Source organism: Pleurodeles waltl, chromosome 9, assembly GCF_031143425.1.
Source record: "Pleurodeles waltl isolate 20211129_DDA chromosome 9, aPleWal1.hap1.20221129, whole genome shotgun sequence".
Classification (NCBI taxonomy): domain Eukaryota; kingdom Metazoa; phylum Chordata; class Amphibia; order Caudata; family Salamandridae; genus Pleurodeles; species Pleurodeles waltl.
The window spans coordinates 458,803,062-458,828,311 of record NC_090448.1 but is presented as its reverse complement, the minus strand read 5'-3'; the positions used below and the strand labels follow the sequence as shown (position 1 = coordinate 458,828,311).

General features: G+C 43.8%; 1 protein-coding gene across 1 annotated transcript in view; it reads left to right on the top strand.

Annotated features, from left to right (window-relative positions):
- ZFYVE21 (zinc finger FYVE-type containing 21) overlaps positions 1–25,250 on the top strand; it is a 144,651-nt gene that overhangs the window by 114,491 nt on the left and 4,910 nt on the right. Inside the window, exon 6 of the mRNA XM_069207267.1 lies at positions 6,886–7,028. Within this exon, the coding sequence (XP_069063368.1) occupies positions 6,886–7,028 (143 nt within the window). The remainder of the gene's footprint in view (positions 1–6,885; positions 7,029–25,250) is intronic.

Here is a 25,250-nt window from a genome sequence, read left to right as displayed (position 1 = left end):
CAACAGGGCTATCAGATAATGATTAGGTGGGTTTGCTGGGTCCCCTTTCATAAAGCTAAAGCACAGAATAGAACTCCTCCGTGCTTCTGGAATTTGAGCTGTAAGGAATGCTTGACTGAAGAGAGTGGTTAGTAGCTTGGCCCAGTCCTTCATTGCCAATTTAAAGATTTCCACAGGCAAGCCGTTGGGTCCCAGAGCCCCATCAGTTTTCATTTCTTTGATGATTTTTCACATCTTGGATGGCGTCGTGAAATCTGGCTGGTTCCAGTTCAACTGGTCAGCAGATTCCTCTTTATCCATGTGCGCTGGTGCCGCTGGGTGGCTAGAGTATTGTGCTGCTACATAGGTCACCCAGACTCCTTCCGGGATCCATGTTCTCTAGTAGAGTATGGTGTTTTAAGTTTAATTCCGGAAGCAAGCTAGGCTTCTTTCCTGTAGCATTTTGTGTACCTTTAACCATTCTTTGTCTTCCATGGCCTTCTGCAATTCCCACATTGCTTTTTTGTGTTCCTTACGTGATTAACTGAGGTGCGTTGCATTTTTTGCTGTGGGGTTGGACTTGTGATTGTGGTAGGACCTTCTTGGCATACTCCTTGCAATAAGAATGACCTTGTTGTACGGTCGGTTGCTCTGCTCCATCCCTGTTGTCTTTGAAGGTTGTGTGCAGTCCCAGTTACTATTAGAACATCCATAAGCTCTGATAGGAGACTACCCCATCTAGTTTCTTTTCCACACAGGTGGTATTGGGGTCCGTAGTCACCTTGTATAGCCACTTAGTCATAGTTGGAGTGTCTGTGATCCTCCATTTGATCCTCCTGACTAACTTTGTTAGTTCAGTGTGCGTGGAAGACCCCACTGTCAGATGTTTGGCCACAATGGGTGCTCCCAAATTCATAGAGTCAGGGGGGTTGTGATCACTGTCACCTGTTATGGATCTCAAAACTAATAAGACAGCCTGCTAGAAATTCAGACAAGAAGATATAGTCAATTGTTGAGATTCCTCTGAAAGTAAAGGGGAGCTGATGTGTGGCAACTGTGGCCTTAAAGGCTTGTTCAGCAGAGATTAGTTTATAGGGGCTCAGGAGGTTATTAATTTTTTCCTGTTCCTTACTTTTTTGGGAAGTGGCTCTAGGGGTTCCCAGGGCAAATCTCCTGACAACAGGACTTCTTATGAAGTATGTTCCAGAAGGATCGCTTCCAGGCAATTGCGGAGGTCTTTTGTTGCGTGCACTTTTGATGATTTCTGAATGTTGTGATAGCAATTTATCCAGAGCAAGAGAGTCTTTCTATGGCAGATTGTTAGCCCTGAAACTGTTGCGGCTTGCAGAGCCTGGGAGTTTTGGATGAGAAGCACATCTTCAATCATACCATTTTGCTTGATGAAGCTTGAGAGGCCTCCTGATGGTCACCAAAATAAGCTGGTCTGTTTCGCTGGCTTAAAGAGCTCATAAAAGCCTCATAACATTTTTGGAGTAAGTGCCTATGTTTCCTGTAAGTAAAAGGTGTTGCTTCCATGCAAAAATGTCACTGCAGATTTACTTGTCAGAACTGTCCTCAGACCTGCCACATTCCAGGATGTAATTGTGATCTTAGACTACGTTGTGGATTTCTAGGGTTGAGAGCGGACTAATCGATGGCGACTAGGAATAAGTCAAACGGGTCCCACAGTGAAATTTGCTCTACTGGCTCCGGTTGATGTTATTGTTGCTTCTTGTCATGCATGTTACAACTCTTTGATTATGAGCACATAATATTTCTAGGGAATTTGAAGCTTTTGGTGCACTAGGAAGCCAGTCATGAGTAGCACCCCACACCCCTATCAAGATGGATCTGTGCAGCCTGGATGCCTCTTGCGGGAGTAAGTAGCACTGTCCTGATCCGGAAACAGCGTCCCCTCCTCTGCACTCCAAAGGTTCCCTGCAGGCAGATCAGATAATTTCCATGTTTCACAACTCTAGTCCAATTTAAGGCTACATTCTGCATGTCAACATTCTTGATTCTGACAAAAAATAAAGCTTATGTATTTCCTAAGGATGAATTGATTAATTCATTTATCCATTATCTTCAATCTCCATTGTCATTGCATGCAGTTATTGAATAATTACTGAATCCCAATGCGTTTTGGGCTGTCTAGCCCTTCATCAGGGGATACATATATACTTTTAACCATCAGCGAACACAAAAAGCAAAGGAACAATAATACTTTTAAAGCAGAGACAAATGATCAAATGTCCATCATCAACCCCTTAGTTCATACACTGTTTGATACAATCAACTAATCATTTAATTGTACATACTGAGTATAGGTGCCTTTACAGCTGTATCCCACATGTAATATGTATCATGGAACATGGGTGGGCTCCCCCCCACACAATTTGTGAGTTTGGGATTGTACATTGCTCAAGAACCACCAAAGAGGCTAAAAATGTAATAAATTGTGTGTGTGGTCGCAAACCACTGCCATCTTCGGATTAACAGTGCTGCTCCAAACCCAGCTCCCACTTTGGTTTGCTTTTGAGTTCCAAGTCTATGTCTAAGTCTTTGGAACTGCTTGGGGGGGGTGAAGGGGGATGGGGCTTCACCGCATTTGGTGTTTGACTGCCTACAGGCCACAATCTTCCTAGTTCCTTGATCCTGGGTTTTTAATAAATCTTCCCCCCTTTCCCCACCTCCAGCCCACCCATCATCATCATCTCCATCGAGACACAACTGGACACTGCCTTCCTCGATGCCATTCCATCACCCGAGTGAGTTCAGGACATTCAGTCTATGAGCCTGGGGAATTCTGCTTCTGGCACTCTCTTGGACCTGCTCACCTTCTGCATTCTACTTGTGCCCCCAGGTTCAAAAGCATATACATACTCTACAGTGGTGTCGGTTTTCAGTGGGCCCAGCAAGGGGCAGTTCAGATCGACAGCGTTAAGATTTCCTTAGATGCAGTTCAAGAACTGTGGTAGTCGTTGGTGTTGGACAACCTCACGTGCACAAAGCCAGATAATTACTCCTCTCTTGGTTAGGGCAGACATCTTGATGCATTGGTGATCAGATGCCTATGGTTTGCTTCGGAGGAGAGAGCTGACAGTTCAACCTGCTCGAGCTCTGGGAGATCCACTTGGTACTCAAGGCACTCCTTCCCTTCCATCTGTGGTCGATCAGTCCATGTCTTGCTGGACAGTACGATTGCTGTGGAACACCAGCCAGAAGGCTGGTGTGTGCTGGCGCCACTTGCATCTTTAGTCTCTGAAGCAGTGATCTAGGGCTCAGGATTACAAGGACTGGCTGGTTGTGAATCATCTGATGGGCTTACTGAACATGCTGGTTGAGTATCAGTGCCGATCTTGAATGGTATCTTTATTCAGCGATAGTTCAGTCCATCTTCACGCATTGCAGCAGTCCTCTTGTGGATCTCTCATGAGAACTCCAACTGGCCATATTTCTGCATCTTGAAGATCAAGCTGCAAAGAAACCTGTGAGACTTGGGGCCAGATGTAGCAAGCAGTTTTGCCTATTCTGTGTCTATGGGAAAATGTGTTCGTACATATGGCCCTTGGTCCTTTTGAGGTGGTATTTCCTTCTCCTATTTGGTACACTGCAATATCTGTTAATTGTGTCTGCCTCTTCTTAGGCTCTGAGGGTGTGGAAAAAAGGACAGGGAACTGACCTCTCTGCACAGGGGTGGTGGCCGATGCAACACTGTGATGTCATATGCAAAGGTGGATCCGAGAGCCTAGGTACCACTTATCGGTGCAGGAGAGCTATTTCAAGCTTCTAGACCCAGGCTGGTGCCTGGAAGATATTCAGAAGATGTGGAATCTGCCGATAGATTATCTACCAGAAAGGTCATTACAAAGGTAAGTAACATTTCTGTTATGAACTGACAGGTAAGGAGCCTTCTGACTGCTTCCATGCTCATTCCATTTGTGGTACTGCAGTAGCTTAAGCACTATTGAGAGGAGTTCATATTCATCCATTTGTTAGCTTGCAAAATGGTTTTCAGTGCATTCTTTTGAGAGACACTATAAGAAAACTGGATCATTATTTGGGGTGAATGGCTACCCACCTCCAGAAATATTCACAACCCTTGTCAAGGTGAACTCTCAAAGCCACTAAATTAAATTAACCTGAGCGCAACCCAATGGTAGTTATGGCACCGAGCAGACAGGCTTAACTTGTGAAGAGTATTTATGCAGTGCCAAAATAGTAATATAGTCAACATGCAAAACAAAAAAAATCAAACTCAAATAGAAAAAAATCTGTAAAATGTAATAAACAAAATCCAACAAAGGGATCCGAAGATATGATTTTTAAAGTGTTAAGTAGGAATAGCATCAAGAAGAACAAAGCACTTTGATCGTGCTTGTGGTAGACCGAGCCCTACATACAGCTTGAGGCTGGCAGCAATGGAGTACAGGTTGGATACACCACCCAGGTTTGTCCTGGTCAGATATTCTACCTTCTGCCTTTACCCTGTGAGTCCCATTCCACCATGAGTAAACTTCTAAAATGCCACAGGACATTGGGGGTGGGAGCACTTAGAGAATGACAAGTGTTAGTTAAAGCCCAACAGCAGTGTCTATTCCAGGTCCAGTTGGCACTGGTCAACTGGACAGTTGCAAGACAGGCCTCTTGTAGCTTGAACAGGAGGTCAGCCTTATGATCTCTGGAGTCCACTTGTTTGTCCTGAGTACAAGAGGAAGCAGGTCCAGTCTTTCAAGGCTCCTCTCAGGTCACAGACAGAAGGTCCAGTCCTCTTCTGTTCCTTCTCAGTTCCAGCAGTGTTCTGAAGTGTCTTCTTGAGATGCCAAGTTTTCGCCTGGCACAAGCAAGTGTGTGGTAATTGACTCGGGGGCACACTCTAACCAATGGGGTGAAAGTTCATGAGGCCAACTCTATTTCCGTAAGGTCTTTTGAAGATGGTAGAAGTCTTTGGCCACACTAAAATTGAGCTCTGAGGGCTGGGTGCGCGTTTAGGAGGATGTACTATGGTAAACCTAGTGTCTTCCAAATCTAGCCCCAAAATCCAGTTTGAAGCAGCCACTTTACCCCCAATAAACCCAGAGACAGAAGCCTGGTATAATAAAACTAGGTTCATCAGCATCCAGACTATGGATACATAAGAATAGTTTTGCCATCATGTGCATGTCCTTTCAGGTGCCCGAGCAGTGTTGTATTTAAAACACAGACATAGAGGTCAGGTAGGACAAAGCAGGGTCCCTAAGCAACCAAACAGTATTTACAAGAATTGTTTTGGAGTCCTGTTCTGTCTTTCAGGGGCACCCCAAAGTGTTATATTTAAACCCAGCAGACCTGTCAAGCGGGATTTGACACTGCAGTGTCTAAAAGGATGCTCACAGCCCCCACCCTGCATGTCCCCTGAGGATCAGAGGAGTCATCGTTGCCCATTCAGGCCAGCCTCTTGATTGCTTCTGGGAGGTATTTCACACCTATTCAAATCTCAGTTACTGACTGGGAGAGGTTAGAGATCCAATGCAAATTTAGAATGTATAAATCTCAGCCAGGCATAAGGTAAAATTCGAAGTTACTTTTCCTTAATATGTATCCAACTTTACCATTTAATTGGATTTTAATAACTATTGGAAAAGTTGTTTATTTTTATAGCAAGTCCTGTTCCAGAGATACAGTATTAGGATTTTAACCAGCACTTTGGTTTTCCACATAGGACAGCTAGGACTGCTGCATAGAAAATAGCTTTTGGGAGTTAGTCAGTGTAAGGACATGTTAACATTAAATTTTTTTACATGTCCTACTTTTAAATACATGCTATGTGGACTACAAGGTCTACATAGCCGAGGGTTACTGATATTTAAATTACAGACTTTAACCTGTCAAAAGGGTTGCTTTGGAAAGGTTCAATTTGCAGTTTTTACACTGCTACAGTCAAGCTACAGAGGGTAGGCCTGAAGCCATTTTCACACTGCCACCGTGGTGGATGGCACAATAGGTGCTGCAGTCAACTAGTGTAATTTAACTTTCAGGCCCTTGGGTATTTATTGTACTATATACTAGGGCTTTATAGGTATGTTAAATATACCAATTAGGAATATGCCAATTTAACCATGTTTAAAGAGAGAACGCAGGCACTTTACAACTGGTTACCACAAGTTCTAAAACCAGCAAAAAATATAGGGTCCATCAAGAAGTGAAAAATTCGGGGTAGCAATCCAGAAAAGGCAGGTTTCATTCTTAGGAGAGAGAACAATTCAAGTCCGGTAGGATCATGTTGCAGTCCTTTCTTTTGCAATGGTATGTGTGTGGCTCCTCAACCCTCCTCCTGTGTTTTGCAGTGGGAAAAGTTCAATCAAGGATGCTGAACGATCGGATATTGATTAGAAAAACAAGTTACTCACATTCAGTAACTTTCAGATCGAGACAGGAGCTCCTGCAGAGTCTTTGCAACCTTTTAGCTTTCGTTCTTGGAAATTTTATTTTGTTCATTTGTTTGCTGGGCCCCGTCATATGCCTCGATGGACACATGAAAAAAATCTTGGGGATGGAACTAGGACACCAGTCCTTAAGTGCTCTTAAGCAAGTGGTAGTCACTTCTGGTTCCATCTTGTTATTTTAAACCCAACAAGTCCTTATAAAGACGTCCAGTCTCTACAGTAGTTTGTTTTCCTTTCTCGAAAGAGTGTAAAATTTGACACAATATTGTTTATTTAAAGCTGGCGCCACTTAACCTAGACTATGAGTAACCAACTGCACCATACTGGAATTTACAACATTCTTCAAGTGGGAATCACCTGCAGTGTTCAATGCAAAGAATATTAAGATATAGTCCACTAACTTTTTATTTTGTCTGCCTACTATATTTTCAGTACATTTAAATGTTACTTGCATGTAATACTTTTCCCCTCTATTATGTAGGGGGAAATACCCGTGCTAATGGCATGCTGCTTCAGTACAAGGTGTCAGGGTCGGAGGACTTTAAACAGATGAAATTTACTTCATGTGAAGATGTTAATTGTAACAAAAAGCTCTCTGCATCATGGCTCGCAGCTATGCACAAGGTAATTTCCACATATTTTTTCAGTTGGTCTACTAAACAGGTTATACCGTATTCCTATATTACTAGGAGCAAGTGTGTTTGAATGGAAAATCAAGAATTTCTTTTTCACTTTACTCCAGAAAATCCTTATTTTCATCACCTCACCGATTTAAAATCTGTTGGCTAAGTTTAAAATTCAGTTAAATAATCCCTGGTGGGTTTTCTTTTACCAAACGTATTTCCTGCATGATGCTTACTGCCTGTCATCCTCATAGTGCCTATACAAATGTCTTTGAAACTGTATTTTAACTCCTCTGATCACAGGAGAAACAGAAATGTCAACAACAATGTTTCCATTGGAAACAAAATGCAGTTTCCCTTCTTCCATAAACGCTAATCCATACTGGTTTATAGGCTGCAGCTTCAACTGTCCTCTTTGTGCTTGAGTTGACAGATGTTCCAAGGGAGGGGGGGGGGGGGAAAGGAAATTATTTCTATATGGTTACTCAAACTCTTTGATCAGATTGACTTTTTTCATTCATAAATTTTCGAAAAGAAGACTTGGAAATTTAAAGCGGTTGTGGATTTCCAGGAGCACTCAAATGTGCAAGTATTTTAACATTCAGCAACGTCACACACATCTTGTTCCATATGGAACATTTTTGTCTATATGGAGAAGGTCTTCCAGAAGACCCCTTTTAATTAAGGTTGTGTCATCTTCCAATCCTCACTCTGAAAACACACACAGTATTTTCCATAGCAAGTGTAAATCTATGTGGGATTTCACCTTCTTTCATCTTTGGTGAAAGGCCACAGATGTGAATGTCTGTAGGTGCTCACTAATGTTTTCTGGTGTACCCAACCCAGGAACAAACCCTGATTATACCCTAGATTTATCAATGTAGAAAGTCCACCATACTATTAGGATTTCAGATCTTATTATCAAGAGCAAATGTCAGTCATTGGTGATTCTTTGATTGAGAAATGTGAGTACCATTGCAATTATTTTTCTGCTCTTTCAATTTAGGTTTGCAAAAACATTTAAGAATCAGGCCCAGAGTGACCCTGTAGAAGCAAGTTAATATTAACTCTGGCTTTCATAAGTAGACTCATTTGGCCCTTTAACTAACACACACACACACACACACACACACACACACACACACACACACACACACACACACACACACACACACACACACACACACACACACACACACACACACACACACACACACACACACACACACACACACACACACACACACACACACACACACACACACACACACACACACACACACACACACACACACACACACACACACACACACACACACACACACACACACACACACACACACACACACACACACACACACACACACACACACACACACACACACACACACACACACACACACACACACACACACACACACACACACACACACACACACACACACACACACACACACTCTTTTAATAAATTATGCCATTTGAGATGTCATAAGAGTTGTTCAGAACGCTATGATTTAACATGCTATAAGTGATATAATATGATCGGGCATAAGCAGTGCATGTGGAGGGCGCAAGTTTATAATTAATTTAGTCGGGCTAGCTTGTTGAAAACACTCTGTACGGAGGTGAGCGAGCTTTAGTAAGTTTTGGGGCGGGGCACTAATTATAATTTTAATTATAACTATAAAGTTATAACTAACTTTTCAATTTACAAGGTTGTGTAGGTAAAGGTGGTTTTGTATAGAAATAATTATTAGGCTTTCCTAAATACAACTAATCTTAAACCTTTGGTTTTTTAATTGAATTTCTATTATTCTTTTTATTTTTATTTTTTGCTTTTTTCAAATGTACCTCTATGTAATATCGACTTATGGTATTATTACATTTTTGTGTGTTTTTTTTTTTTTTTTTTTTTTGGGGGTAGTGCAGTCCTTTTGCGATAGGTCAAAGTTCTGAATGATAACTTTGCTTTCAGTAGGGGGTTCCTCAATAGTGGCCAGTAATTGTTCTTCTTTCACAGTTAAGTTGTGGGTCTGATGTAGTTTCCAATCATTTAACTCTTTATATATTTGTTTGTCTGTTTCATGGTTCCTTATTCGTGTATGTGCAAGATGGTTAGGTTTTGGGCACAGAGTCATTTATCATATATAATTTTTTGTTTAGTGTCAATAAGTAATGCTGTGCTTTCTCAATAATTTAGAGTACTACGTAAATGTTTTGAAAAATGTATAGATCAGTAAAAATACTTTTCTCTAACTCTGCAGACTTTGTTAAAATGCCTCATTTCTTACTACACACTAGACTAAGCTATATTTCACCTTAAAACACAGAAATAAGACAAAGTAGAGTCTAAGCAGTATGACTCCTTTTATATTTGCAAGATCTTTCAATAACCAATAATAATTGTGTTTCGTCAGTGCGATAAACTGCGGTATACAGCAAAGCTGCCATGGTGTACCTCCCAATACATCGCTGTATTTATTCCCTTATTACTTAAAAATGACTGAACAAATTCAGATCAAAAAGTAAAGACTTTCCACACAGTAATCAATCTTGCTGCCAAATGTCCTGTAAAACCATTCCGCCTGCTGCTAAGTCTGTTTAAAGAGTCTTTAGAAAATGCATTGGTAAAAATAAAATGTGTCAAACCACCCCCTCACCCTTTTTTTGTTTTTAAGCAACCCCTTCACTAATCACCTCAACACTGCATCATACACCAGTGTAGAAAAAAATAATAGGACTGCAAACTTTCATGAGGATACATCAAACAGTGACAGTTATTAGCAAGCAAGGAGGAATTCTCTGCACAATCCTAACCACAATATACATATCTTTTTTCCACACAAAAAAAAGTTAAAACCTGAGTTACAGTTCTCTCCCTCGAATATGTAAAAACCACTGAAATTCGCCAGTTAAGGTTATGAACACACACAACATACTTACACCGTTATGTTCTCCTGTTAACGGTGTGTGTCATTGATGAATGTTTTGTGCATCGTGGAGTTATGTCACGTGTTGTCTGCGTTCAAACCAAAACTCGTTATTTATTTATTTTTTAATTACAACATGAAAACAAACAAAATGCAGTAGTGGTGCAGGTAAATCAGCACTATACAGTGTCTTCCACTATGGTTGCCCTTTAAACCAAAACAACTAACAAACACTCAAGACAATTTTCAGCTACGCAGACTTAACAGAACATACAAATCATCAATCAAAAAAGCTAAAAAAGGTATTACTAGGAACTCAAAATACTTAAATACTGTATCTGCGAAAAAATAATTCTATACAATTTTCAACAAATTTCAAAAACCTAAATGCATGGAAGGAACTCATTCCATAACTCAAGACTTCACTGACAAGCTGGCAAATCATTACACAACCAAGGTAAACACATTGGACTCCTATTTAAAATGAAGAAAAATCACCAGCACCAACCAGTTTCCAAACATCCCCCACCAAGAGTAGGCCAACCCAGCCTCTGTGATTGTGTTTGAAGGAGTGCAAAGTGAATTTATGGATCTGGTCAAAGCAAGCAGGCCTACCTGCTGCCCTGCTGACCCTTGTACACCACACATCTTCAAGAACATTATTTTATTTATTTCTGCTGCCACACCAGTAAGACGATTCATCAATAATTCTTTAACTACAGGAATCTTTCATGAAGACCTTAAAAAGGCATGCATATGCACATTATTAAAGAAAACAAATCCGGATGCACAGGACCCCAACAACTACAGACCAAATACAAATGGACCTTTCCTGGGCAAACTGATAGCAAGACCAGCTTTTGCCTAGATGTGTCAATTCACTGAAGATAACTCCATACTTTTAGACTACCTAACTGGATTCCACCCAGGAAGAGGCACTGAATCTGCCCTCATTGCCATCTGGGATGATGTTAAAAAACAATAGACCTCAGCGGGATTGCTGCACTAATTCTCCTGGACCTCTCAGCTGCCATAACACCCTAAGACAAAGACTCTACAAAGCCGGCATAGATGGGACTGCTTTCGACTTGATCAGATCCTACCTTCAAAGCAGAACTCATGTCATCCGTACTCTCCCTTTTCTTCCAAACCCGACTTCACAAAAGCAAGGGGGCCCTCAATGCTCAATCATCTCACACATGCTTTTCAACATCTACATGATGTCATTACTGACAATGATCAATAAATTTCAACTCGCATGCTACAACTATGCAGATGGCACACAAATACTCCTTAAACTGGAATATCCAAAAGACATTGGAAATTCACAAATCTTCAGTTGCCTCAAAGCCGTTGATCAGTGGATGACATGAAGCCACCTCAAACTGGATGCTTCCAAAACAAAAATATTCAAGTGTGGCATTTGGAAAAATTATGACCCACTCTGTGCCTGGCTTGACGATCAGGACCACATTCTAAAGTAGCTAAGGAAGTAAGAAACCTTGGAATTACAATGGACTCCAAGTTAACAATGAATGCTGAAGTGGACAAATTAGCAAGATCAAGCTTCATCACCATGAAAACTCTGCGCTGCATCTTTCCCCACCTAGGATGGCCTCTACCATGGATAATCTCCATCTACCATGAAAAAACTACAACGCATTCAGAACTCAGCTACGAGAAAACTCCTACATTTAAAGCCACAAACCAACATCTCCCCTGCTTTGAGGGCTCTACATTGGTTACCGGCTGCCAGAAGATGCACCTTCAAGCTGCCTTGTATCACCCACAAAGCAAACATAGGACAGGACCGCTTTTTATCAGGAATAAAACCACCAAATATATTCAACAAAGAAACCTCTGCTCAAGATTGGCACCCCTCCTCAAAACACCACCATACACGCAAGACAATAGGAGTATATATTTTTCTGTTCAAATGGCCAAACAATGGAATTTGTTACCCCCAAATATAAGATCCGTGGATAACTATCTTATCTTCTGAATACTACTCAAGAATTGGCTCTTTCCTACATAAACACCATACTCAAAAAGCAATGGACTGCATATCCCTGTGTATGTAAACGTTGTAATCTGATTATATGCATATAGCTAGATATATTTATTTCTTTGTACAAATGTGTAATAACTATTAGTGTTTGATTAGATGCTTATGAGTCTGTGGGGGTAGGGGGGATTACTCTCTTGAAAGCTTTACTGTCTCACCATCACCCTATACCTCTGACATTCTATCCTCTATCTCCACCCTCTGACTCATCCCAAACCCATTCTACTATTATCTCCAAAATAACCCTCCTGGATTCTTCCCTCCTCTATCCCTCTTTTATTCTGTTCAATCCAACTAACAGACTCACGCGCCCTCCACTCAGATTACTAATACTGTACTCCTAATTCCCTATACCAATCCACCACTAATCCTTTTGGGTTCCAGGGTATCATGCTACTCGCCGAAAAGTGCTTTGACGCCTCCTCAGGGGTAGTAAAGCGATATGTTAATACAATTACAAAACAATAACTTTCTTCAGTGAATTTCATAGGATTTGTTGTGATGTCATTAATTTTCCAATAAAAGGAACCTTTAGAAGGGATCAAAGAGGGTTGATTTGCTGATAAATCTGACAGATTTTGTGCAGATTCGTCAAAGGCTGACATTAACAGGTTTAGCTTTCTGTTGGTATGTTGAGTTTTGAGCAGACCTATCAAAGGGGCGAAGGAAATAGATCTATTTTGTCTGGGAGATTCATGGGACTGTATTTCCTGACTTTCAAGGGGTGCACTTAGTGTGTGCTATCCCATATACATAGCAAGATCAGTACACCCTGACAGCTCCTTTCTATGCTCCTGCATCTAATATGGTGTGGACACATGGGCAAAGTTCCCTCATCTGAATGGGGGCCTCACATTCAGGCAAATGAGGGAACACCCACTTGCGTTCACTATGCTACATGCAAGCAACACAATCTGTATGACAAAAGGGGCTGTACAAGCGTCTGCAGCCCTTTCTATAAGAAAACAAGTTACTTACTTGTAAGGATAAGTTACTTACCTGTAAATCCTAGTTCTCTTCCAGGGGTATCCTCATCAAAGTCATAAACATTGAATATTCCCGCCCTTGTGCGGGGACCCCGGAGCATATATAAAATATATACACATTATACATGTGTAACAAACAGTCATGCAGGCTATCATGTTAAAAACAGGCTAAAATGCTTTATTTCTATGAAGTTTTTTTTTTTTTTTTTTTTTTTTTTTTTAAATACTACAATAGAGCATAAATAAGTACCCAAGCTCCTAAAACTAGGCTTGGGGAAGTAAGCAGTAGCAAACTCTAGTGAAAAAATAGAGAAAACTGCATTGAAAAACAATGAAGCATTCTTAGCCAATAGGCTGCATGTAGGTTAACACAGGAGAACCATAAAAACTTTGGCACTGTGCCTTTAAGACCCTGAGCACCTCCAGTATCCCACCATGCCTCAGGGGTGAAGGAAAGGTGACAGTTGGTTCACAGTTAGGTCAGTTCTTTTTACGGTGACAATTTGTATAATTGAATCAAAATACTGTCTGTCCTGCACTTCCAGTAGACGTGTGTCCGGGGAGGAGGGTGGGTTGTTTATGACTTTGATGAGGATACCCCTGGAAGAGAACTAGGATTTACAGGTAAGTAACTTATCCTTCTCTTCCAGGGGATCCTCATCAATAGTCATAAACATTGAATAGATTAGCAAGCCCATCCCTAAACCCAGCGGACTGTCCGATAGAAGTGCAGGAATAGACATGTCTTACGCAAATAAATTCCTTAGAGAGGCCTGCCCCACTTGGGCATCCGCTCTTGCATCTGAGTCTAAACAATAATGTCTTGTAAAAGTATGGACAGACTTCCATGTAGCAGCCTTACAAATCTCAGATATAGGAACATTGTTAAGGAGAGCAGCTGTAGCCGCTTTTCCCCTTGTGGAATGCGCTCTAGGCCGCGCTAGCAATTGTCTATTAGCTAGCTGGTAAGTATTAACAATACAAGAGACTATCCATCTTGATATTGTTCGCTTAGATGCTGCTTCTCCTGTCCTTAAATGACCATAGTTCACAAACAAGCGGTTAGAGTGTCTAATCGATTTTGTCTTGTCCAGATAAAATTTCAGCACTCTTTTCAAGTCTTATGAGTGCAATGCTTTCTCAGCCGGAGTTTCCGGATTGGGAAAGAACGTCGGTAAAGTTATGGTCTGATTAATATGGAATTCTGACACCACCTTCGGAAGGAAAGATGGGTGAGTTCGCAGAACTACTCTATTGTCATGAAAAACCGTGTACGGTTCTTTTGCAGACAAGGCCTGGATCTCACTGACCCTCCTCGCTGAAGTAATGGCCACCAGAAAAGCCGTTTTCCACGTAAGGTGTTGTAAGGAGGCCTTATGGATAGGCTCGAAAGGAGGGCCCATAAGTTTTGCTAGGACTATGTTCAGTTCCCACGGAGGAGAAGGCCTCCGAATTGGCGGAAAAACTTTCTTCAAACCTTCTAAGAAATCCTTGACTACAGGTTTCGTAAAGAAGGATTCCTGAGAAGGTGACTTGCGATAGGCAGTAATAGCAGACAAATGTACCTTAATAGATGATACCTGCAGACCGGATTTCGCTAGGTGAAGCAAATAGGACAGTATGACGTCCTCCTGCGCCCGTATGGGATTATGGCCTTGCTGACAGCACCATATGTAGAATCTCTTCCACTTAAAAGCGTAGGAACGCCGCGTGGAAGGCCGTTTGGACTCTTTCAAGATGTTCATGCACTCCTGCGAGAGTCCTAGGTGCCCATACTGCAGGAATTCAGGAGCCATGCTGTTAAGCTCAGAGAGGGTAGGTTGGGATGCAGAATCCTGCCCTCCATTCTGCTCAGAAGATCCGGTCTGCACGGCAGCCTCCTGTGAGGTTTTTCCGACAGGTTGAGGAGATCCGTGTACCAGAATTGTCGAGGCCATTGTGGCGCTATAAGAATCATTCTGGTCCTGGATCCGTAAAGTTTGCTGATCACTGCCGGAATGAGGGGAATCGGAGGAAAAGCGTAAAGAAATGTCCCTGACCAGTCGATCAACAGGGCATTCCCTCGAGATCCTGGACGGTAGAACCTGGATGCGAAGTCTGGGCATTTCCTGTTTACATCGTCTGCGAAGAGGTCCAGTTGAGGCCGACCCCATTGCGCGAAGATGTATTCTGCGACTTCGTCGTGCAGGACCCAATCGTGAACGTCCTCCAGGTGTCTGCTTAGAAAGTCTGCTTCTACGTTCTGCTGACCTGGCAGGTGAACTGCTGTGATTGACATTCCTCTGGCCAGGAGCCAATGCCATATCGCTTGGGACTCTCGTGAAAGGGGTAGGGATCTCGTTCCCCCTTGTTTGTTCAAGTAATACATCGTGGTTGTATTGTCCGTCTGTATCAATAGAGTTTTCCCCTGAATTAGCGGTGTGAAAGACTTGAGAGCCAGATGGACCGCTCTGAGTTCTAGCAGATTGATGTGGTACTGCTTCTCCTTGTCTGACCACAGACCCTGCGCTTGAAAAGGACCCAGATGAGCCCCCCATCCCTGAAGAGACGCATCCGTTACCAGAGTGTCGGATGGAAGTACCTGGTGAAACGGAGCGCCCACTGACAGGTGAGGTCTGTGCATCCACCATCTCAATGACTGCAGTGCTACCTCCGGTAGCCGCATTGTGTCTTCCCAGCGACCTGTTCTTTGGCTCCAATTGGCCTCCAATGCCTCTTGGAGGGGTCTCATGTGGAGTCTGGCATTTGGGACAATAAAGATGCACGATGCCATGGAGCCCAGTAGTGATGTCACCTGACGTGCCGTAGGTGCGCTGGCTCTCAACAGGTCCTGGCACTTCATGTTTATTGAGGACAGTCGTTCCTCCGAAGGATACACTTTTTGTAGTTCTGTGTTTATGATAGCTCCTAGGTAGTGAAGACTCTGCGTTGGAGTCAAGGTTGACTTCTGGTAATTGACCTGAAGACCTAGAGCTTCGCAAACTCCTAGTACAATGTCCCGATGGCTTCTCGCCTGCTCCGGAGAAGAAGCCTTTAGTAGCCAGTCGTCTAGGTATGGATATATGTATATCCTTTGTCTTCGTAGATGCGCCGCCACCACTGCCATACATTTCGAGAAAACTCTTGGAGCAGATTTCAGGCCAAAGGGTAGAACCCTGAACTGGTAATGCTGTAACGTTACTCGAAAGCGCAGGAATTTTCGATGCTTTGGAGCTATTGGGATGTGGAAATACGCATCCTGCAGGTCGATGGAGCACATCCAGTCTCCCTGATGCAGTTGAGGGAAAATTTGGTGAAGCGCTAGCATTCTGAACTTCTGCTTTCTTATGTATTTGTTCAGCAGTCTTAGATCCAGGATTGGCCTGAAAACGCCCTCTTGACCCTTCTTTGCTACTAGAAAGTAACGGGAGTAGATCCCCTTTCCTCTGTGGGCAGGTGGAACCCTTTCTATGGCATTCTTTCTTAGGAGGGCGAGAGCCTCCTTGCGTAGCAAGGTGAGATGAGCCGGATTGTGTTTGGTTGGTGGCAAGTGTGGTGGAGGCTGCTTGAAAAGGAGAGAATAGCCATGTTCGACAATATTGAGCACCCATTTGTCTCTTGTGATAGAGTGCCACTCGTGAAGATGAGCAATAATACTTCCCCCCACCGGAGTGGTGTACAGTGTCGAGGGAAGTGAGACTTCATTGCTTAGTGGGTGCTTTTGGAGTGGACTGTTGAGGTCTACTTGACCCTCGCTCCCTTGTGTTTCTTCGCTGAAACAGAGGGCGTCCCTGTCGTTGCTGAGACCTTTGCGACCAATGAGGGGTTTGAACCCTCTGTTGGAAAGGGCGTCTATCGTACGGTCTGTACCTCCGCCTGAAATCTTTCCTTCTTTCGAGGCCTACCGCCTTCATGGTATCCACCTCGGTCTTCATGCGGGCCATCTCTTCGTCTGCATGGGCACCGAATAGAGAATTCCCGGCAAATGGGAGATTCAGGATACGTTGTTGTGCCTCCTGTTTCAAGCCAGTGAGCCTCAGCCAGGAAGATCTCCTCGCACAGATACCATGTGCGTACCCATGAGCCGCCAAATCCGCCCCATCCGCTGCCGCGCTGATAACTTGGTTAGATACCAGGCATCCTTCCTGTAGAATCTCTTGGAAATCTTGCCTGTCTTCTCTGGGCAGTTTTTCTGTAAATCTACTGAGGGAATCCCACAGAGAACGATCGTACCTGCCCAGGAGCGCAGACGCACTAGAGACCTTCATTGCTGAAGCCGCTGTCCCGCACATCTTTCTTCCCAGAGAGTCTAAATGCCTGCTCTCTTTATCCGGGGGTACCGTGGATGAAGATGCCACCGAGTGGGTCTTTCGGGCGGCAGCTATGATCACTGAGTCTGGTGGCGGATCCTTCCTAAGGAATAAAGGGTCTTGCTCTGGAGCCTTGTACTTTTTAAGAATCCGAGCCGGGGCAGACTTAAGCGAGGCTGGGGCCAGAAAAGTGTCCATGGTCGGCTGCAACAAACCAGGCACTAGAGGCAGCAACTTTTTCGACGCTGATCTCTGTTGTAGTGTCTCAAAGATGATTGATGAGGAGGTAGATGGTTCTGGAACCTCTATATTGAGTTTCTGTGCTCCTCTTAGCAACACCTCGTTGAAAGTGGTTATGTCATCCACTGGTGAGACTCTAGCAGGTGGTGAATCTGTAAGAGTAGGTGAGTAACGCCCGACAGAAGAACCTGATGAAGACCAAGAGGGTGATCTTCTTGAGCGCGACCTGGATCTCCGTTGAGAGCGAGATCTGCTGCGGGACGCTGTAGCCGAGCGCCTAGGCCTCGCGGTCGGCTGTGGAGGAGCTGAACGAGCCCGTTCTGCCCCGGCTGTCGGCGATGGCGTTCTTGGCGGGGAGGCAGTGGGTGAATACATTCGCGAATATTGCGAATCTGGGGAGGCCGCTGGTCTGTTGAGGCTCTCCAGCCATCTCGGAGATAGGTTGATGGGCGAGACATGCCCAGGAGATGCTCTTGACCGAGAAGAGTCGCTCGGTATGGAGACCACTGGAGACTGAGCCTTGTCTGGCGAGGGGCGATGTTCTGCTCCCTGTTGGACAGGTAAAACCTGCGTCGACGTCGATGGCTGTTTCGACGTCGAAGGACGCCCAGTCGGTTGGTCCTGCCTCGACGTTGATTGCCTCGACGTTGAGTGCCTTGACGTCGAACGGCGTTCCTTGGACCTCGACCTGCTCGCCGTCGTGTGCCTCGACGTGGAGCGATGGGAGGTTGACGGCGGATGTTTCCCGTGCCGTCGTGGAGATCTCGACGTCGTGTGTCCTGACGTCGGGGGGCGCACAGCCTTTGGCGGCGACCGGGCATGCCGGCGGTGGCTCGACGTCGATCGGCGGGCTGCCGTCGACGGAGACTTGCCCCTGCTCTGATGTTCCCTCGACGCCGTTCCCTTCGACGTCGGGTGCGTCGCCGTCGACGGCGATCTATGCCGGTGGGACGGTGGTAGCGACGACGTCGACGGTGAACAAACAGGTATTTTCCTACCTGTCGACGTCGACCGGGCCATTCTCTCCTGAAAATGGCCTTCTGGATGCCTGGGGAGTGAGGAGGACGATGTTCTTTTCCTCTCCTGAAGCCCATGAAGTCGGATCTTCTCTCTGTCTTTCAGAGTCCTCCTAGACATGTTCTTACAGTACTTACAAGTGTCAGGGCAGTGACTCTGAGGCAGGCACACTATGCACAGAGAGTGGGGATCTGACTGGGCCTTCTTCTTCCCACAAGCAGGGCATTTGACAAAAAGAGAAGGCATTTTTCTGTCAGAAAAAACCTTCCTAGCTCAGACAAAGATGTTACTTGTCGAGTGAAAAGTGAAAAAACGCTTTTTTAAAGAATTTTTCTGAGGAAAACTCAGAAAAACTGAGAGCTCAATGCTCCAGGATCCTCTCAGAAGAAGCCGGAAAAAAGAACTGACCTAACTGTGAACCAACTGTCACCTTTCCTTCACCCCTGAGGCATGGTGGGATACTGGAGGTGCTCAGGGTCTTAAAGGCACAGTGCCAAAGTTTTTATGGTTCTCCTGTGTTAACCTACATGCAGCCTATTGGCTAAGAATGCTTCATTGTTTTTCAATGCAGTTTTCTCTATTTTTTCACTAGAGTTTGCTACTGCTTACTTCCCCAAGCCTAGTTTTAGGAGCTTGGGTACTTATTTATGCTCTATTGTAGTATTTAAAAAAAAAAAAAAAAACTTCATAGAAATAAAGCATTTTAGCCTGTTTTTAACATGATAGCCTGCATGACTGTTTGTTACACATGTATAATGTGTATATATTTTATATATGCTCCGGGGTCCCCGCACAAGGGCGGGAATATTCAATGTTTATGACTATTGATGAGGATCCCCTGGAAGAGAACTACAGTTATCCAGTATTGGTATCTTTCATAAATTCACATGCATGAATCATCCCTGTCGTCGAAGTGGGAGTCCCACGGTATCCTAAAAAAGCAGTAAGTAAGAATATCCATAGGCTGTAATGCTAGCAAACTCTATCCATGTCCTTTTGTAAAAAAAAGAACCAAGCTTCACTTATGACCAATCAGGTGCCAGCACCCTCTAGAATATTCCCAGAAGAGGCTCATTCCCTCAGATTTTCTACCACACGTCGTGTGAAGGGAGACTCCCTGAGCTCTGCTCGGTTTTTTCCTGTCAATACAACTTTGTTCTTCATAAGATGTCTGATACTTCCAAGAAAGGCCTTCTTCGCCCTTGTAATATCTGTGGCAAGAAAAGGCTACATGTGGATGATCCACATAAGGACTGTCTATACTTCAAGCATCCTAAACATGAGGTGAAAGACCGCAAGATATGCCGCACCTTCTCTGCTAAAACCTTGAGAGACAGAGAAGGAAGACTTCCAGTATGGTTACTGGCAAAATCCTGTGCTTCAGGTGAGGAGAGTGATTCAGAAACAAGGCCTCATAAAAGGTCTAGACCCACTGACCTGAGGCAGGCTGAGGAATGCAGAAACCAGCACAAAATGCACCATAAGGATGGTGACAAAACCTTACAATGTTCAACCTCCTCCCAGCCATCCACTCCACGTTGCAAGAAGGAGCTCAGACACCGTTCTCTTTCCTCAGAACCATCGACTTCTATAAAGGTTCCACTTAAATTCAAGTTGACGACACTACCGTCGACAACAACTGTTACCACAGTTACCATCTCCACTGTCCCATCCACAAGACCCTAGTTGTCTACAACAGTGCTTCCCAAACTGTGGTCTGTGGACCCCCAGGGGTCCGTGGCATATTCCCAGGGGGTCCGCAGGCCTGGGATGATAGAAAGATACTTCTCCAGCTGAGGCCACACAGAAACACCTTCGTGTTTTTATTTGTGCAGAAGTTGTTAAAGCACTTCAAAGTTCCTTGTACAGCAAGCAACTTTTGAGTGAAAATAAAAGCGTCAAGCTAGCTTTGGTGATTAATGTACCTGCTGGAGAGAGATGGGAGTTTTGTCTAGTGCCAGTTTCTAAGGTGTTTCTAAGGCAGATGGTTAATGTGCCTGATGCAGAGAATGTGTATCATGCAAGGACAATTATTTTATTCTAGCACAGTCAGCTATGAATTGCCATCAAAGAGTTGTATGCAAACTGCATTGCACAAATCAGAAAGTTTTTTTTTTTTCTCTGCCTTTCATTATCCTTATGCTGTTAAAAATAAAATGTTTGCTTGCGTAGAAATACATTCTTAATAAAGTCAACGCTAACCACTGTGTTATGTTCTGAATCCTCAGTTTGTGCTTCTCCAGACCATCACTCTTAGAAAAGGCCTACCATTGAGAATGGCATGTGAATTCTACACTTTGTAGTCACTGGAAAAGTGCTCCAAAACCCTACAGTGGCATGCGAGGTGCTATGAATCAAATGTATTACATGTGACAGATAGGCCATGGAAACTTGAGAGGCCCTTATAGTTTTACTTTCTTTCCCCACCACATATTTATGTGAAAAAGTTTTCTCAGATATTATATACCTAAAAAATAAAAACCGAAATCGCTTGGAAAATGTAGAATCTGACCTGAGAAGTCAGCTTTCCTAAATAAAATAAAATAATGAAAGTTAGTCACCTTCTCAGTAAATTGTTTTGATTTCTACATAAGTTTTCAATATAAAATAATTATATCATTAGTAATTCGAGTATTTGTTTGGTGTGTATTTTTTGAGAATTACTGTTTTAATGTTTGAAATTTAGATTGTACAAATTGTTTCGGGGTCCCCTGCTTCCAGTAGTGATTCAACGGGGATCCTCAGGAGTCAAAAGGTTGGGAACCACTGGTCTACGACAACGTCGACATCTATTTAAAAGCTCCAATTCCATCAGTCTGAGTCAGTGAGAAGGGACATTCATTGTTGGAGCCATCAATGAAATCTCCTCCAGAAATACCTTTGTTGGTTAGAGGCTCGTTGAGAGGGCATCGTCGATGGAAACAGTTCACTTGACTAGACCATCGTCGGCGACAAAATTGTTGACGGCAACACCGTCGACGAGACCATCGTAGTCGACATCAATAACAACACCATCGACGACAATATAATCGTCAACGACAGCACTAGTTCCTGCCAGCCAAGACAACGTGATCTCCATTTCTTCTGGATCTCCTGACCTCCAGGCAACGGTAAAGATTATGACGCTTTCTAGATCTGCCATAAATCCCGTGGATACATCACCTAGTAAGGTGACAACCTTACTGCCTAGTCACCTGCTAGACTGGGAGGAGTCTGAGGATGAAGGGCCGTTTGGTGACTCACACAGCCCGTCCCACTTACATGTCAAATACCAAGAGGAGGATGATGATGAGTACGAGTAACAGTACCAGTACCAGTCTTATTATCCACATCAAAGACGTTACTATGAACCACTGCATCAGCAGAGACAGTACAAATGCCTGCTTCCTTAATTCAGGACTTGCAATCCATGTCACAAGATTATAAAAGGAGATTTCCAACTGCAACTGAGACAGCCGCAACAACCCTCCTCCCTGGCTACACCAAGGAATATGGCTCCACCTCCGGCAACGCCCAGGCTCACACCTATGTCAGCAATAGCGGCTCCCCCCCAGAGAGGATGTTTCCTCCTCAGAAGATGAAAGGGAAGGAGAGGTTCTTACTCCAACATCCTAACGATGAATGGGACGACTATTTAGATCCTACACAATCGCTGCCACCTCCTCATCCATCAGATTCTGCTCCAGAGGATATAGGAGGTTTCCATAAATTAATGGACAGAGCTGCTACACGTTTCCATTTACCAACATCTGTCTTGCATTCAGAATGCTTCCGCCATGATTTTAAAGAACAGGCAAAAAGGTGAGGGCAATCCCTATCTTAGACTTTATCTGGAGTGAAGGTCTCAAAATTATGGTAAATCCCGCTACAGTTCAGCCAGTCCCACTGAAACTAGATTAAAAAAATACAAGGCTACACATTACTCTCCAGCCTGTTTGACAGGGCACCCAAACCCAGATTCTGTCATTTCTCAAGCTGCCCAAAGACATTCTAAGAATCCATCTACGCCTGTCTGGACAACGTGGGCAAGAGGTTCTCATCTATGTCCGCTATTACCGTGTGTGCTGTCAACACCCTGGCTATCTTAGGTCACTATGACTGTCAAATGTGGTCTGACATGAATGCTTTCATTGAGCTCATCCCGGAAGACAAACAACCTGATGCAAATAAGATACTGCAGGAGGGAGAGCGTACTTTGGAAGAGATAATCAACAGCGCCCTGGACATAGCCTCCACAGGACTTCCGACAGCTGGCAGGAGCAGCGGTTTTGCGCCACCAAGGATGGTTAAAAGCAACCTCTTTCAGACCTGACGTCCAATCCAGAATATCAGACCTGGCCTATGATGGCAAAACCCTTTTCGGCAAACACATAGATGACGCCCTACTAGCCATCATACTGAGAATGCTCATTCTCTGTGTACCCTACAGAACAAGAAGCAGCCCTTTTTGGGAGCCAGAGGTAGAGGTTTCTCGTCATTTTGAGGTCCCTACCATAGACAGTACAAACAGTCACAGTATAAGCCTGCTTATCAACAGTCTTGTAGACAGCCATCTACAGCCACCTACATCAGGCAAGGTGGAAGAAGAAAACAGACCTCACAAGCCTGAGATCAACCCCGTAAGCAATGATCCTCATCTTGTACCGGCTGCAATTCAATGTTTACCACAATTCCATCCAGTGGGGGCGAACATCTCCTATTTTCAACAGAACTGTGAAAAGATAACATCAGACAAATGGGTGCTGAATATAGTATCTCACAGTCACACGCTAGAATTTGTACAGAAACCACCATCCCACCCTCCTGGAAAATCGCATCCACTTCATCTTCACATGCTAAAACCAGAAGCATTCCAAATGCTCTCCAAGGGTGCGATAGAGGTCCCTGTACACCAGAAGGGACTACAATTGTATTCTCGTTTTTTTTTTCTCGTAAGAAAAAAGTCAGGGGAATGGAGACAGACCCTAGACTTCAGATAATTAAACAATTTTCTAAGGAAACAATCCTTCCGTATGTTCACACTTTCGGATAGCCTTCACCTTCACAACACCGGAGATTACAGGACATCGTTGGATCTCCAGTATGCCTATTTCCACATCCCCATACATACAAAGCATCACAAATACCTCTGCTTCACCGTGGCTGGTGCCCATTACCAACTCAAGATTCTCCTGTTCGGATTAAAGTCAGCGCCAAGGATCTTCTCAAAATGCCTTTCGCCGATTGCAGCCACTCTTTGCAACGAGGGCTTTCAAATCTTCCCATAGTTGGACGACTGGATGATAAAGGCACCAACTTCACAGCTGGCGTCCAAGGCCACTAACGCCTGCCTAGCATTATTTCACAACCTAAGGTTTGTTCTGTGTCCCCTCATTACCAGAAGACCTGAGTATGTATACCCTCCTGTTGTCACCTGTGCAAGTCGTAGTTAAATTCATCCAGGCCCCAGTGTATCTGTTGTTTGCCCCCACAGATGATTGTGCATATGCATCTCAGATTTAGTAATGCTTCCTTATGCCTGGAATATAAACAGTCAGCTTTGCTGGCCAATCCTGTGCTTATCTAAGGTATCTGTCACTGCTAGTGTCCTCAGAGGGACAAGGGAGTTAGGTGTGTCAGTGACCTCTACAATGCACGACAACACACATCTGAACATTGGCTGTGTATGGTGTTATATCAACCAATAAATGGCTTGACTGAATGACAATATGCCAAATGTATGTGGGTCACCCATATAGCTGTCACCTACTGCACTTTGCAGGCCTTGGCTTAAAAAATGTACAACTTTCCGGAAAAGGTCTGTTATACCAAATGTAATAGTTTATTTTATTTTTTTGCCTAGCCATCCTGTTCTTGAATAGAAAGTCATCTGGCTTTTGCCACAACAGTGAAACTTTATCATAAAAGAAGATACTGCATTTAATGATCATTAGCTTCTTTTACTCCACTCATTTTGTAAACATTTGTTGTGTATGAAAGGAAATTAGATACTGTACCAAATAAGATTATGTACTAAAGTTTATTGTTAATGCATTATGCAGTCCCAGGGCTACTGTCTAAATGAACAAGTTACCTACCTTTGTAAACAAAATATCTGGTAGAGACATATTCTAGTTGCAGATTCCTTACCTTAGAATTTCCCATAGGCCTCAGACTGGATCCGGAGACTTTTCTTCGAGCAGTACCCTTGCACGCCGTCAGGTGGCGTCGGTCGATGTCGCAGTCGTATATAGGTGCCACCCTGGAGTGCTGATGTCAGTTTATTTTCACAACTTTCCATGCGAGAAGCGCAGAGCCATGATGAGCACAGACTGCTGTGCCAGACCTAAGGCCCTGAAAGGGAGTCCCTATCCCTAGAAATCAGTTCACAGAGTGGGGAGGATGAGTGGGTCGGTAAGGAATCTGCAACTACAATATGTCTCTATCAGATAATTTGTTACCAAAGGTAAGTAACTTGTTCATCTGATAGAGACATCAAGTTGCAGATTCCTTACCTTACAATAGATACCCAAGCAATACTGTCCCTGGAGGTGGGTCTGCGAGCCAAGATCATACTAAGGAGTCCTGCAAAACTGAAAAGCCAAAGTATTCGACCAGAAAGTCTGTCTTTAAAGAGAGAAGCCGAAGACGACCATTATAAAGGAGCACACAGGAGGTGATTACTAAGTTAAAATCCCAGTGTGGCATCATGAATGG